General features: G+C 43.1%; 1 protein-coding gene across 1 annotated transcript in view; it reads right to left on the bottom strand.

Annotated features, from left to right (window-relative positions):
* Pex13 (peroxin 13) overlaps positions 1–13259 on the bottom strand; it is a 137422-nt gene extending 124163 nt beyond the window's left edge. Inside the window, exon 1 of the mRNA XM_071656740.1 lies at positions 12679–13259. Coding sequence (XP_071512841.1) covers positions 12679–12761 — 83 coding nt within the window. The 5' untranslated portion in view covers positions 12762–13259. The remainder of the gene's footprint in view (positions 1–12678) is intronic.
* Between the last annotated feature and the right edge of the window lie 4390 nt (positions 13260–17649).

Here is a 17649-nt window from a genome sequence, read left to right as displayed (position 1 = left end):
CATTCCAAGACCCTTCATACCCATAACGCAACTAACATAACAAAGACACGACCCTTCATGCCCATAACGCAACTACCATAACAAAGACACGTAGCTCTCGCTACTGAAATGCAATGCACTTTCTGCACACGCACACATGCACACACTCACATATCACACTTATTGACTTGTAGTCCCAACCTGTGGTCCTGACCAGTGGATGAGACCAGCTTCCTGGTTGCTGCAGGAACCTCAGAGTGGATTCCTTGGGTAGGAAGTAAGTACATATACATCCATCAAAATTACAACTTCGGTAAGTAGAACATATAAAAATTTTATGCTCATCTCTCCTTATCCTACTCCTGAAAAACCTATTTCTGTCACGTGTAAAGCAAAACGGTAATCTAACATAATTTTCCATGTTCACAGAATATGAAAGGAGTGTAAGTTATTATGATTCATCATAGGCTATATCCATGTCTGAAACCCTAATGCATTATCCCTATATTGTGTATGTCTGTTTTTCATAATTAGTTGAATATTTCACAAATTGAATTATGAGATGTTTATGATAATGATAATCAGTTGCATTGTAAGATATCAAAATTCATAGACAATATTGTCACGATACAAATTCAAAACAGAGTCTGAACATCTGGAGCTTCAAACTGACACTAACATACAAATGAACTGGGCCCAAAGGTGGCCAATTAATTCTAATATTGATAAGTTCAACATTTTACATAATGATAGTAAAAACAAGTATGAATTCAACTACAAAAAGCAAATGAGAAAAAAGATCCGAGTATAATATCTGAGGAGCTTGAGCCAAGCATGCAGAGCAAAGAAGCAGTAAAATGAACGAACATAAATTCCTGGATTACATGGTTGCGTGGCATGGGCTATAGATAGAGCTGTACAGAGAAGGGTGGACATATTGGATATGAAATGCTTCAGGACAATGTGTGGTGTGAGGTGGTATGATTGAGTAATGAAAGGGTAAGAAAGATGTGTGGAAATAAAAAGAGTGTGGTTGAGAGAGCAGAGGAGGGTGTGTTGAAATGGTTTAGACATATGGAGAGAATGAGTAGGGAAAGTTAGACAAAAAGGATATATGTGTCAGAGGTGGAATGAACTAGAAGCAGGAGACCAAATTGGAGGTGGAAGGATGGAGTGAAAAAGATTTTGAGCGATCATTTCTTTCTCGATCAAACCACCTCACACCACATATTGTCCTCAAACATCTCATTTCCAACACATCCACCCTCCTCTGCACAACCCTATCTATAGCCTATGCATTGCAACCATACAACATTGTTGGAGCCACTATTCCTTCAAACATAACCATTTTTGCTCTTCGAGATAATGTTCTTGCCTTCCATACATTCTTTAACGCTCCCAGAACCTTCGCCCCCTTCCCCATCCTATGATTCACTTCTGCTTCCATGGTTCCATCCGCTGCCAAATCCACTCCCAGATATCTAAAACCCTTAACTTCCTCCAGTTTTTTCCTTTCAAACTTACCTCCCAGTTAACTTGTCCTTCAACCCTAATGTACCTAATAACCTTGCTCTTATTTACATTTACTCTTAACTTTCTTCTTTCACACACTTTACCAAACTCAGTCACCAACTTCTGCAGTTTCTCACACGAATCAGCCACCAGTGCTGCATCATCAGGAGCGACAACTGGCTCACTTCCCAAGCTCTCTCATCCACAAAAGACTGCATACTTGCCCCTTTCTCTAAAACTCTTCCATTCACCTCCCTAACAACCATATCCATAAACAAATTAAACAACCATGGAGACATCACACACCCCTGCCACAAACCAACATTCACTGAGAACCAATCACTTTCCTCTCTTCCTACTTGTACAAATGCCTTACATCCTCGATAAAAACTTTTCACTGCTTCTAACAACTTGCCTCCCACACCATATATTCATAATACCTTCCACAGAGCATCTCATCATCTCTATCATATGCCTTCTCCAGATCCATAAATGCTACATACAAATCCACTTGCTTTTCTAGGTATTTCTCACATACATTCTTCACAGCAAACACCTGATCCACACATCCTCTACCACTTCTGAAACCACACTGCTCTTCCTTAATCTGATGCTCTGTGCATGCCTTCACCCTCTCAATCAATACCCTCCCATATAATTTCCCAGGAGATACTTTTTTTTTATATAATTATTTAGTTGCTGTCTCCTGCGTTATCGTGGTAACGCAAAGAAACAGATGAAAGAATGGCTCAATCCACCAACATACACATGTATATACATACACGCCCACACATGCACATATACATACTTATACATTTCAACATATAGATACATATACATATATACACATGTACATATCATACCTGCTGCCTTCATTCATTCCCGTTGCCACTCCGCCACACATGAAACAGCACATCACCCCCAGACTGCATACTTGCCTCTCTCTCCAAAACTCTTGCATTCACCTCCATAACAGCCACATCATTAAACAAATTATAAAAGCATGGAGGCATCACACACCCCTGCCACAAACCAACATTGACTGGGAACCAATCACTTTTCTTTCTTCCTACTCGTACAAATGCCTTACATCCTTGATAAAAACTTTTCACTGCTTCTAGCAACTTCCCTCCCACACCATATATTCTTAATACCTTCCACAGAGCATCTCTATCATATGCCTTCTCCAGATCCATAAATACTACATACAAATCCATTTGTTTTTCTAAGTATTTCTCACATACATTCTTCACAGCAAACACCTGATCCACACATCCTCTACCACTTCAGAAACCACACTGCTCTTCCCCAATCTAATGCTCTGTCCATGCCTTCACCCTCTCAATCAATACCCTCCCATATAATTTACCAGGAATACTCAACAAACTTATACCTCTGTAATTTGAGCACTCACTTTTATCCCCTTTGCCTTTTACAATGGCACTATGCAAGCATTCCACCAATCCTCAGGCACCTCACCATGAGTCATACATACATTAAATAACCTTACCAACCAGTCAACAACACATTCACCCCTTTTTTAACAAATTCCACTGCAATACCATCCAAACCCGCTGCCTTGCCGGCTTTCATCTTCCGTAAAGCTTTTACTACCTCTTCTCTGTTTACCAAATCATTTTCCCTAACACTCCCACTTTGCACACCACCTCGACCAAAACACCCTATATCTGCCACTCTATCATCAAACACATTCAACAAACCTTCAAAATACTCACTCCATCTCCTTCTCACATCACCACTACTTGTTATCACCTCCCCATTAGCCCCCTTAATTGAAGTTCCCATTTGCTCCCTTGTCTTATGCACTTTATTTACCTCCTTCCAGAACATCTTTTTTTTTTTTTTTTTATACTTTGTCGCTGTCTCCCGCGTTTGCGAGGTAGCGCAAGGAAACAGACGAAAGAAATGGCCCAACCCCCCCCCCATACACATGTATATACATACGTCCACACACGCAAATATACATACCTACACAGCTTTCCATGGTTTACCCCAGACACTTCACATGCCTTGATTCAATCCACTGACAGCACGTCAACCCCGGTATACCACATCGCTCCAATTCACTCTATTCCTTGCCCTCCTTTCACCCTCCTGCATGTTCAGGCCCCGATCACACAAAATCTTTTTCACTCCATCTTTCCACCTCCAATTTGGTCTCCCTCTTCTCCTTGCTCCCTCCACCTCCGACACATATATCCTCTTGGTCAATCTTTCTTCACTCATCCTCTCCATGTGCCCAAACCACTTCAAAACACCCTCTTCTGCTCTCTCAACCACGCTCTTTTTATTTCCACACATCTCTCTTACCCTTACGTTACTCACTCGATCAAACCACCTCACACCACACATTGTCCTCAAACATCTCATTTCCAGCACATCCATCCTCCTGCGCACAACTCTATCCATAGCCCACGCCTCGCAACCATACAACATTGTTGGAACCACTATTCCTTCAAACATACCCATTTTTGCTTTCCGAGATAATGTTCTCAACTTCCACACATTCTTCAAGGCCCCCAGAATTTTCGCTCCCTCCCCCACCCTATGATCCACTTCCGCTTCCATGGTTCCATCCGCTGCCAGATCCACTCCCAGATATCTAAAACACTTCACTTCCTCCAGTTTTTCTCCATTCAAACTCAGCTCCCAATTGAATTGACCCTCAACCCTACTGTACCTAATAACCTTGCTCTTATTCACATTTACTCTTAACTTTCTTCTTTCACACACTTTACCAAACTCAGTCACCAGCTTCTGCAGTTTCTCACATGAATCAGCCACCAGCGCTGTATCATCAGCGAACAACAACTGACTCACTTCCCAAGCTCTCTCATCCCCAACAGACTTCATACTTGCCCCTCTTTCCAAAACTCTTGCATTTACCTCCTAACAACCCCATCCATAAACAAATTAAACAACCATGGAGACATCACACACCCCTGCCGCAAACCTACATTCACTGAGAACCAATCACTTTCCTCTCTTCCTACACGTACACATGCCTTACATCCTCGATAAAAACTTTTCACTGCTTCTAACAACTTTCCTCCCACACCATATATTCTTAATACCTTCCACAGAGCATCTCTATCAACTCTATCATATGCCTTCTCCAGATCCATAAATGCTAAATACAAATCCATTTGCTTTTCTAAGTATTTCTCACATACATTCTTCAAAGCAAACACCTGATCCACACATCCTCTACCACTTCTGAAACCACACTGCTCTTCCCCAATCTGATGCTCTGTACATGCCTTCACCCTCTCAATCAATACCCTCCCATATAATTTACCAGGAATACTCAACAAACTTATACCTCTGTAATTTGAGCACTCACTCTTATCCCCTTTGCCTTTGTACAATGGCACTATGCACGCATTCCGCCAATCCTCAGGCACCTCACCATGAGTCATACATACATTAAATAACCTTACCAACCAGTCAACAATACAGTCACCCCCTTTTTTAATAAATTCCACTGCAATACCATCCAAACCTGCTGCCTTGCCGGCTTTCATCTTCCGCAAAGCTTTCACTACCTCTTCTCTGTTTACCAAATCATTTTCCCTAACCCTCTCACTTTGCACACCACCTCGACCAAAACACCCTATATCTGCCACTCTATCATCAAACACATTCAACAAACCTTCAAAATACTCACTCCATCTCCTTCTCATATCACCACTACTTGTTATCACCTCCCCATTTGCGCCCTTCACTGAAGTTCCCATTTGCTCCCTTGTCTTACGCACTTTATTTACCTCCTTCTAGAACATCTTTTTATTCTCCCTAAAATTTAATGATACTCTCTCACCCCAACTCTCATTTGCCCTTTTTTTCACCTCTTGCACCTTTCTCTTGACCTCCTGTCTCTTTCTTTTATACATCTCCCACTCAATTGCATTTTTTCCCTGCAAAAATCGTCCAAATGCCTCTCTCTTCTCTTTCACTAATACTCTTACTTCTTCATCCCACCACTCACTACCCTTTCTAATCAACCCACCTCCCACTCTTCTCATGCCACAAGCATCTTTTGCGCAATCCATCACTGATTCCCTAAATACATCCCATTCCTCCCCCACTCCCCTTGCTTCCATTGTTCTCACCTTTTCCATTCTGTACTCAGTCTCTCCTGGTACTTCCTCACACAGGTCTCCTTCTCAAGCTCACTTACTCTCACCACCCTCTTCACCCCAACATTCACTCTTCTTTTCTGAAAACCCATACAAATCTTCACCTTAGCCTCCACAAGATAATGATCAGACATCCCTCCAGTTGCACCTCTCAGCACATTAACATCCAAAAGTCTCTCTTTCGCACGCCTGTCAATTAACACGTAATCCAATAATGCTCTCTGGCCATCTCTCCTACTTACATAAGTATACTTATGTATATCTCGCTTTTTAAATCAGGTATTCCCAATCATCAGTCCTTTTTCAGCACATAAATCTACAAGCTCTTCACCATTTCCATTTACAACACTGAACACCCCATGTATACCAATTATTCCCTCAACTGCCACATTACTCACCTTTGCATTCAAATCACCCATCACTTTTATTCTTTTATTCTCCCTAAAATTTAATGATACTCTCTCACCCCAACTCTCATTTGCCCTCTTTTTCACCTCTTGCACCTTTCTCTTGACCTCCTGCCTCTTTCTTTTATACATCCCAAAGATCCCACATATCACTGGCAACTAACCTTGCATAACATAACTTAGCTTCACATATGTATGTATACTTACATATGTTTGAATACTTACATATGCATTATTCCAGAGATACACCACATTACGCTCATGACTAACCTTGGATTATTTTGTTTCGTGTAGGTTTGCGGCAGGGGTGTGTGATGTCTCCATGGTTGTTTAATTTGTTTATGGATGGGGTTGTTAGGGAGGTAAATGCAAGAGTTTTGGAAAGAGGGGCAAGTATGAAGTCTGTTGGGGATGAGAGAGCTTGGGAAGTGAGTCAGTTGTTGTTCGCTGATGATACAGCGCTGGTGGCTGATTCATGTGAGAAACTGCAGAAGCTGGTGACTGAGTTTGGTAAAGTGTGTGAAAGAAGAAAGTTAAGAGTAAATGTGAATAAGAGCAAGGTTATTAGGTACAGTAGGGTTGAGGGTCAAGTCAATTGGGAGGTGAGTTTGAAAGGAGAAAAACTGGAGGAAGTAAAGTGTTTTAGATATCTGGGAGTGGATCTGGCAGTGGATGGAACCATGGAAGCGGAAGTGGATCATAGGATGGGGGAGGGGGTAAAAATTCTGGGGGCCTTGAAGAATGTGTGGAAGTCGAGAACATTATCTCAGAAAGCAAAAATGAGTATGTTTGAAGGAATAGTGGTTCCAACAATGTTGTATGGTTGCGAGGCGTGGGCTATGGATAGAGTGGTGCGCAGGAGGATGGATGTGCTGGAAATGAGATGTTTGAGGACAATGTGTGGTGTGAGGTGGTTTGATCGAGTAAGTAACGTAAGGGTAAGAGAGATGAGTGGAAATAAAAAGAGCGTGGTTGAGAGAGCAGAAGAGGGTGTTTTGAAATGGTTTGGGCACATGGTGAGAATGAGTGAGGAAAGATTGACCAAGAGGATATATGTGTCGGAGGTGGAGGGAACGAGGAGAAGAGGGAGACCAAATTGGAGGTGGAAAGATAGAGTGAAAAAGATTTTGTGTGATCGGGGCCTGAACATGCAGGAGGGTGAAAGGAGGGCAAGGAATAGAGTGAATTGGAGCGATGTGGTATACCGGGGTTGACGTGCTGTCAGTGGATTGAATCAGGGCATGTGAAGCGTCTGGGGTAAACGATGGAAAGCTGTGTAGGTATGTATATTTGCGTGTGTGGACGTATGTATATACATGTGTATGGGGGTGGGTAGGGCCATTTCTTTCGTCTGTTTCCTTGCGCTACCTCGCAAACGCGGGAGACAGCGACAAAGCAAAAAAAAAAAAAAAAGAAAAAAAAAATATTTAATGTATGTTATTTAATGTATGTATGACTCATGGTGAGGTGCCTGAGGATTGGCCGAATGCGTGCATAGTGCCATTGTACAAAGGCAAAGGGGATAAGAGTGAGTGCTCAAATTACAGAGGTATAAGTTTGTTGAGTATTCGGGGTAAATTATATGGGAGGGTATTGATTGAGAGGGTGAAGGCATGTACAGAGCATCAGATTGGGGAAGACCAGTGTGGTTTCAGAAGTGGTAGAGGATGTGTGGATCAGGTGTTTGCTTTGAAGAATGTATGTGAGAAATACTTAGAAAAGCCAATGGATTTGTATGTAGCATTTATGGATCTGGAGAAGGCATATGATAGAGTTGATAGAGATGCTTTGTGGAAGGTATTAAGAATATATGGTGTGGGAGGCAAGTTGTTAGAAGCAATGAAAAGTTTTTATCGAGGACGTAAGGCATGTGTACGTGTAGGAAGAGAGGAAAGTGATTGGTTCTCAGTGAATGTAGGTTTGCGGCAGGGGTGTGTGATGTCTCCATGGTTGTTTAATTTGTTTATGGATGGGGTTGTTAGGGAGGTGAATGCAAGAGTTTTGGAAAGAGGGGCAAGTATGAAGTCTGTTGGGGATGAGAGAGCTTGGGAAGTGAGTCAGTTGTTGTTCGCTGATGATACAGCGCTGGTGGCTGATTCATGTGAGAAACTGCAGAAGCTGGTGACTGAGTTTGGTAAAGTGTGTGAAGGAAAAAAGTTAAGAGTAAATGTGAATAAGAGCAAGGTTATTAGGTACAGTAGGGTTGAGGGTCAAGTCAATTGGGAGGTAAGTTTGAATGGAGAAAAACTGGAGGAAGTAAAGTGTTTTAGATATCTAGGAGTGGATCTGGCAGTGGAAGGAACCATGGAAGCGGAAGTGGATCATAGGATGGGGGAGGGGGCGAAAATCCTGGGAGCCTTGAAGAATGTGTGGAAGTCGAGAACATTATCTCGGAAAGCAAAAATGGGTATGTTTGAAGGAATAGTGGTTCCAACAATGTTGTATGGTTGCGAGGTGTGGTCTATGGATAGAGTTGTGCGCAGGAGGATGGATGTGCTGGAAATGAGATGTTTGAGGACAATATGTGGTGTGAGGTGGTTTGATCGAGTAAGTAACCAAAGGGTAAGAGAGATGTGTGAGAATAAAAAGAGCGTGGTTGAGAGAGCAGAAGAGGGTGTTTTGAAATGGTTTGGGCACATGGAGAGAATGAGTGAGGAAAGATTGACCAAAAGGATATATGTGTCGGAGGTGGAGGGAACAAGGAGAAGTGGGAGACCAAATTGGAGGTGGAAAGATGGAGTGAAAGAGATTTTGTGTGATCGGGGCCTGAACATGCAGGAGGGTGAAAGGAGGGCAAGGAATAGAGTGAATTGGATCGATGTGGTATACCTGGGTTGACGTGCTGTCAGTGGATTGAATCAGGGCATGTGAGGCGTCTGGGGTGAGCCATGGAATAGCTGTGTAGGTATGTATATTTGCATGTGTGGACGTATGTATATACGTGTGTATGGGGGTGGGTTGGGCCATTTCTTTCGTCTGTTTCCTTGCACTACCTCGCAAACGCGGGAGACAGCGACAAAAAAAAAAAATATATATATATATATATATATATATATATATATATATATATATATATATATATATACATTATATACTTTGAAGGTTTGTTGAATGTGTTTGATGATAGAGTGGCAGATATAGGGTGCTTTGGTCGAGGTGGTGTGCAAAGTGCGAGGGTTAGGGAAAATGAGTTGGTAAACAGAGAAGAGGTAGTAAAAGCTTTGCGGAAGATGAAAGCCGGCAAGGCAGCAGGTTTGGATGGTATTGCAGTGGAATTTATTAAAAAAGGGGGTGACTGTATTGTTGACTGGTTGGTAAGGTTATTTAATGTATGTATGACTCATGGTGAGGTGCCTGAGGATTGGCGGAATGCGTGCATAGTGCCACTATACAAAGGCAAAGGGGATAAGAGTGAGTGCTCAAATTACAGAGGTATAAGTTTGTTGAGTATTCCTGGCAAATTATATGGGAGGGTATTGATTGAGAGGGTGAAGGCATGTACAGAGCATCAGATTGGGGAAGAGCAGTGTGGTTTCAGAAGTGGTAGAGGATGTGTGGATCAGGTGTTTGCTTTGAAGAATGTATGTGAGAAATACTTAGAAAAGCAAATGGATTGTATGTAGCATTTATGGATCTGGAGAAGGCATATGATAGAGTTGATAGAGATGCTCTGTGGAAGGTATTAAGAATATATGGTGTGGGAGGCAAGTTGTTAGAAGCAGTGAAAAGTTTTTATCGAGGATGTAAGGCATGTGCACGTGTAGGAAGAGAGGAAAGTGATTGGTTCTCAGTGAATGTAGGTTTGCGGCAGGGGTGTGTGATGTCTCCATGGTTGTTTAATTTGTTTATGGATGGGGTTGTTAGGGAGGTGAATGCAAGAGTTTTGGAAAGAGGGGCAAGTATGAAGTCTGTTGGGGATGAGAGAGCTTGGGAAGTGAGTCAGTTGTTGTTCGCTGATGATACAGCGCTGGTGGCTGATTCATGTGAGAAACTGCAGAAGCTGGTGACTGAGTTTGGTAAAGTGTGTGAAGAAGAAAGTTAAGAGTAAATGTGAATAAGAGCAAGGTTATTAGGTACAGTAGGGTTGAGGGTCAAGTCAATTGGGAGGTGAGTTTGAATGGAGAAAAACTGGAGGAAGTGAAGTGTTTTAGATATCTGGGAGTGGATCTGGCAGCGGATGGAACCATGGAAGCGGAAGTGGATCATAGGGTGGGGGAGGGGGCGAAAATCCTGGGGGCCTTGAAGAATGTGTGGAAGTCGAGAACATTATCTCGGAAAGCAAAAATGGGTATGTCTGAAGGAATAGTGGTTCCAACAATGTTGTATGGTTGCGAGGCGTGGACTATGGATAGAGTTGTGCGCAGGAGGATGGATGTGCTGGAAATGAGATGTTTGAGGACAATGTGTGGTGTGAGGTGGTTTGATCGAGTAAGTAACGTAAGGGTAAGAGAGATGTGTGGAAATAAAAAGAGCGTGGTTGAGAGAGCAGAAGAGGGTGTTTTGAAATGGTTTGGTCACATGGAGAGAATGAGTGAGGAAAGATTGACCAAGAGGATATATGTGTCGGAGGTGGAGGGAACGAGGAGAAGAGGGAGACCAAATTGGAGGTGGAAAGATGGAGTGAAAAAGATTTTGTGTGATCGGGGCCTGAACATGCAGGAGGGTGAAAGGAGGGCAAAGAATAGAGTGAATTGGAGCGATGTGGTATACCGGGGTTGACGTGCTGTCAGTGGATTGAATCAAGGCATGTGTATGGGGGTGGGTTGGGCCATTTCTTTCGTCTGTTTCCTTGCGCTACCTCGCAAACGCGGGAGACAGCGACAAAGCAAAAAAAAAAAAAAAAAAAATACATATATATATTATCCCTGGGGATAGGGGAGAAAGAATACTACCCACGTATTCCCTGCGTGTCGTTGAAGGCGACTAAAAGGGGAGGGAGCGGGTGGCTGGAAATCCTCCCCTCTCTTTTTTTTTTCAATTTTCCAAAAGAAGGAACAGAGAAGGGGGTCAGGTGAAGATATTCCCTCAAAGGCCCAGTTCTCTGTTCTTAACGCTACCTCGCTAACGCGGGAAATAGCAAATAGTATGAAAAAATATAAATATATATATATATATATATATATATATATATATATATATATATATATATATATATATTTTTTTTTTTGCTTTGTCGCTGTCTCCCGCGTTTGCGAGGTAGCGCAAGGAAACAGACGAAAGAAATGGCCCAACCCACCCTCATACACATGCCTTGATTCAATCCACTGACAGCACGTCAACCCCGGTATACCACATCGATCCAATTCACTCTATTCCTTGCCCTCCTTTCACCCTCCTGCATGTTCAGGCCCCGATCACACAAAATCTTTTTCACTCCATCTTTCCACCTCCAATTTGGTCTCCCACTTCTCCTCGTTCCCTCCACCTCCGACACATATATCCTCTCGGTCAATCTTTCCTCACTCATTCTCTCCATGTGCCCAAACCATTTCAAAACACCCTCTTCTGCTCTCTCAACCACACTCTTTTTATTTCCACACATCTCTCTTCCCCTTACGTTACTTACTCGATCAAACCACCTCACACCACACATTGTCCTCAAACATCTCATTTCCAGCACATCCACCCTCCTGCGCACAACTCTATCCATAGCCCACGCCTCGCAACCATACAACATTGTTGGAACCACTATTCCTTCAAACTTACCCATTTTTGCTTTCCGATATAATGTTCTCGACTTCCACACATTCTTCAAAGCTCCCAGGATTTTCGCCCCCTCCCCCACCCTATGATCCACTTCCGCTTCCATGGTTCCATCCGCTGCCAGATCCACTCCCAGATATCTAAAACACTTTAATTCCTCCAGTTTTTCTCCATTCAAACTTACCTCCCAATTGACTTGACCCTCAACCCTACTGTACCTAATAACCTTGCTCTTATTCACATTTACTCTTAACTTTCTTCTTTCACACACTTTACCAAACTCAGTCACCAGCTTCTGCAGTTTCTCACATGAATCATCCCCCAGCGCTGTATCATCAGCGAACAACAACTGACTCACTTCCCAAGCTCTCTCATCCACAACAGACTTCATACATGCCCCTCTTTCCAAAACTCTTGCATTCACCTCCCTAACAACCCCATCCATAAACAAATTAAACAACCATGGAGACATCACACACCCCTGCCGCAAACCTACATTCACTGAGAACCAATCACTTTCCTCTCTTCCTACACGTACACATGCCTTACATCCTCGATAAAAACTTTTCACTGCTTCTAACAACTTGCCTCCCACACCATATATTCTTAATACCTTCCACAGAGCATCTCTATCAACTCTATCATATGCCTTCTCCAGATCCATAAATGCTACATACAAATCCATTTGCTTTTCTAAGTATTTCTCACATACATTCTTCAAAGCAAACACCTGATCTACACATCCTCTACCACTTCTGAAACCATAAGTCCACGGGGAAAATGAAACACGAAAAGTTCATTTTCCCAGTGGACTCATAGGAATATCTTGATCACACGCAAAATTGTGATCCTTTCCAATATATATATATATATATATATATATATATATATATATATATATATATATATACACTTACGTATTAGTAGGATCAGGGTTGAAGTTGGGTTGCCTGTGGTTAATGGCTGTGTTCCTCTCCCATGGTTTACAAGGTGAAGCCATGCAGCCGAGATGTCCTGAGGTGGTCAGCAGCAGGAGCAGGTGTCCTGAGGTGGTCAGCAGCAGGAGCAGGTGTCCTGAGGTGGTCAGCAGCAGGAGCAGGTGTCCTGAGGTGGTCAGCAGCAGGAGCAGGTGTCCTGAGGTGGTCAGCAGCAGGAGCAGGTGTCCTGAGGTGGTCAGCAGCAGGAGCAGGTGTCCTGAGGTGGTCAGCAGCAGGAGCAGGTGTCCTGAGGTGGTCAGCAGCAGGAGCAGGTGTCCTGAGGTGGTCAGCAGCAGGAGCAGGTGTCCTGAGGTGGTCAGCAGCAGGAGCAGGTGTCCTGAGGTGGTCAGCAGCAGGAGCAGGTGTCCTGAGGTGGTCAGCAGCAGGAGCAGGTGTCCTGAGGTGGTCAGCAGCAGGAGCAAGTGGGCTGAGGTGGTCAGCAGGAAGTGTCCTGAGGTGGTCAGCAGCAGGAGCAGGTGTCCTGAGGTGGTCAGCAGTGGTGGGTGACGGCGACATGTATGGTTGTGGTCACATATATGGCTCCCTCTACCACATATAATAATGGCTCACTTAGCTACCAGGGTCAACCTGCCCAGCACACACACACACATGTATATATAATGCCAAGTAAAGCAATATGTGTGCGTGTGTGTGTGTGTTTGGCGTCTGAGGTGAAGTGTAGATAAGATGATCAGCTGTTGTGCGTCGTCTGCTGTGTTGCCTGACCTCAACCCTCACAACATCAACCAAACAATAAACAACACTAATTACACTCAGTCACATTAATATGTTATTACATTAATAATGATATATAATATTACATTAATATTGATACTTTACCAACCAATAATATCATTACTTACACCAATGAGAAATATTAACACAAACTACAACACTGTAACAGAAACTTTATATAAATATATATATATATATATATATATATATATATATATATATATATATATATATATATATATATATATATATATATTTATATATATATATATATATATAGAGAGAGAGAGAGAGAGAGAGAGAGAGAGAGAGAGAGAGAGAGAGAGAGAGAGAGAGAGAGATTTTTATCATCAACCTTGATCGCCATTTCCCTCGTCATCGAGGTACCACCAGGAAGCAGACGAAAAACGTCCAATCCACTCACACACACACACACACACACACACACACCATTTCTTTATTAAACTTTGTCGCTGTCTCCCGTGTTAGCGAGGTAGCGCAAGAAGATAGACGAAAGAATGGCCGAACCCACCCACATACACATGGTTATACATAAACGCCTGCACACGCACATATACATACCTATACATTTCAACGTACACATACATATACACAAACGTACATATTCATACTTGCTGCCTTCATCCATTCCTGTTGCCACCCCGCCACGCATAAAATAACAACCCTCTCCCTCCACATGTGCGCGAGGTAGCGCTAGGAAAAGACAACAAAGGCCACATTCGTTCACACTCAGTCTCTAGCTGTCATGTAATAATGCACCGAAACCACAGCTCCCTTTCCACATCCAGGCCCCACACAACTTTCCATGGTTTACTCCAGACGCTTCACATGCCCTGGTTCAATCCATTGACAGCACGTCGACCCCGGTATACCACATCGTTCCAATTCACTCTATTCCTTGCATGCCTTTCACCCTCCTGCATGTTCAGGCCCCGATCACTCAAAATCTTTTTCAATCCATCTTTCCACCTCCAATTTGGTCTCCCACTTCTCCTCGTTCCCTCCACCTCCGACACATATATCCTCTTGGTCAATCTTTCCTCACTCATTCTCTCCATGTGCCCAAACCATTTCAAAACACCCTCTTCTGCTCTCTCAACCACACTCTTTTTATTACCACACATCTCTCTTACCCTATTATTACTTACTCGATCAAACCACCTCACACCACATATTGTCCTCAAACATCTCATTTCCAGCACATCCACCCTCCTGCGCATAACTCTATCCATAGCCCACGTCTCGCAACCATATAACATTGTTGGAACAACTATTCCTTCAAACATACCCATTTTTGCTTTCTGAGATAATGTTCTCGACTTCCACACATTCTTCAAGGCTCCCAGGATTTTCGCCCCCTTCCCCACCCTATGACTCACTTCTGCTTCCATGGTTCCATCCGCTGCCAAATCCACTCCCAGATATCTTAAACACTTCACTTCCTCCAATTTCTCTCCATCTAAACTTACCTCCCAATTGACTTGTCCCTCAACCCTACTGTACCTAATAACCTAGTTCATCTTCACATTTACTCTTAACTTTCTTCATTCACACACTTTACCAAACTCAGTCACCAGCTTCTGCAGTTTCTCATCCGAATCAGCCACCAGCGCTGTATCATCAGCGAACAACAACTGACTCATTTCCCAAGCTCTCTCATCCCAACAGACTGCATACTCGCCCCTCTTTCCAAAACTCTTGCATTTACCTCCCTAACAACCCCATCCATAAACAAATTAAACAACCACAGAGGCATTACACATCCTTGCCGCAGACCGACTTTCATTGCAACCAATCACTCTCCTCTCTACTTAATCGGAGACATACCTTAAATCCTTGGAAAAAAATTTTCACTGCTTCTAACAACTTGCCTCCCACACCATATATTCTTAATACCTTCCACAGAGCATCTCTATCAACTCTATCATATGCCTTCTCCAGATCCATAATTGCTACATACAAATCCATTTGCTTTTCTAAGTATTTCTCACATACATTCTTCAAAGCAAACACCTGATCCACACATCCTCTACCACTTCTGAAACCGCACTGCTCTTCCCCAATCTGATGCTCTGTACATGCCTTCACCCTCTCAATCAATACCCTCCCATATAACTGACCAGGAATACTCAACAAACTTATACCTCTGTAATTTGAGCACTCACTCTTATCCCCTTTGCCTTTGTACAATGGCACTATGCAAGCATTCCGCCAATCCTCAGGCACTTCACCATGATCAATGCATAAATTAAATAACCTTACCAACCAGTCAACAACAGTCATCCCTTTTTTTTAATAAAATCCACTGCAATACCATCCAAAACCGCTGCCTTGCCGGCTTTCATCTTCAACAAAGCTTTTACTACTCTGTTTACCAAATCATTTTCCCTAACCCTCTCACTTTGCACACCACCTCGACCAAAACACCCTATATGTGCCACTCTATCATCAAACACATTCAACAAACCCTCAAAATACTCACTCCATCTCCTTCTCACATCACCTCTACTTGTCACATCCCCCCTTGCCCCCTTCACTAATGTTCCCATTTGTTTTTCTTTTTTTTTTTTTTTGTCTTACGCACTTTATTTACCTCCTTGTAAAACATCTTTTTACTCTCCCTAAAATTTAATGATACTCTCTCACCCCAACTCTCATTTGCCCTCTTTTTCAACCCTTGCACCCTTCTCTTGGACTCCTGCCCCTTTCTTTTATACATTTCCCAGTCACAAGCACTCTTTCTTTGGAAGTATCGCCCAAACGCCTCTCTTTTCTTTTTCACTAACAATTTTACTTCTCCACCACTCACTATCCTTTCTAATCTGCCCACCTCCCATGTTTCTCATGCCACAAGCATCTTTTGCGCAAGCCATCACTGCTTCCCTAAATAAATTCCATTTCTCACCCACTCCCCTCACGTCATCTGCGCTCACCTTTTACCATTCTATATTCAATCTCTCCTGGTAATTCATCACACAAGTGTTCTTTTCCAAGCTCACTTCCCTTCACCACTCTCTTCACCCTAACATCCTCTCTTCGTTTCTGAAAACCTTTACAACTCTTCACCTTCGCCTCCACAAGACAGTGATCAGACATCCCTCCAGTTGCGTCTCTCTGCACATTAACATCCAAAAGTCTCTCTTTTATATGCTTATCAATTAACACATAATCCAATAATGCCCTTTGGCAATCTCTCCTACTCACATACGTATACTTAAACCAGGTTTTTAAACCAGGTGAGTTAGTAGTTGTTCACCGATGATACAGCGCTGGTGGCTGATTGGAGTGAGAAACTGCAGAGGCTGGTGACTAAGTTTGGAAAAGTGTGTGAAAGGAGAAAGTTGAGAGTGAATGTGATCAAGAGCAAGGTTATTAGGTTCAGTAGGGGTAAGGGACAAGTTAATTGGGATGTAAGTTTGAATGGAGAAAGATTGGAGGAGGTGAAGTGTTTTAGATATCTGATAGTAGACGTAGGAGCAAATGGAACCATGGAAGCGGAAGTGAGTCACAGGGTGGGGGAGGGAGCGAGGGTTCTGGGAGCGTTGAAGAATGTTTGGAAGTCGAGAACATTATCTCGGAAAGCAAAAATGGGTATGTTTGAAGGACTAGTGATTCCAACAATGTTATATGGTTGCGAAGCGTGGGCTATGGAGAGAGTTGTGCGCAGGAGGGTGGATGTGCTGGAAATGAGATGTTTGAGGACAATATGTGGTGTGAGGTGGTTTGATCGAGTGAGTAACGTAAGGGTAAGAAAGATGTGTGGAAATAAAAAGAGCGTGGTTGAGAGAGCAGAAGAGGGTGTTTTGAAATGGTTTGGTCACATGGAGAGAATGAGTGAGGAAAGATTGACCAAGAGGATATATGTGTCGGAGGTGGAGGGAACGAGGAGAAGTGGGAGACCAAATTGGATGTGGAAAGATGGAGTGAAAAAGATTCTGAGTGACCGAGACCTGAACATGCAGGAGGGTGAAAGGCAAGCAAGGGATAGAGTGAATTGGAACTATGTGTTATACCGGGTTCGACGTGCTGTCAGTGGATTGAACCAGGGCATGTCAAGCGTCTGGGGTAAACCATGGAAAGTTTTGTGTGGCCACTCCAGATATGTAAGCAGAGAGGTGGTGGATGAGCCACCCCAGATGTGTGAGCAGAGAGGTG

Source organism: Panulirus ornatus, chromosome 63, assembly GCF_036320965.1.
Source record: "Panulirus ornatus isolate Po-2019 chromosome 63, ASM3632096v1, whole genome shotgun sequence".
In the NCBI taxonomy this organism is placed as follows: Eukaryota; Metazoa; Arthropoda; class Malacostraca; order Decapoda; family Palinuridae; genus Panulirus; species Panulirus ornatus.
Note: the sequence above shows the minus strand (reverse complement) of the source record. Positions and strands in the feature narration are given on the sequence as shown.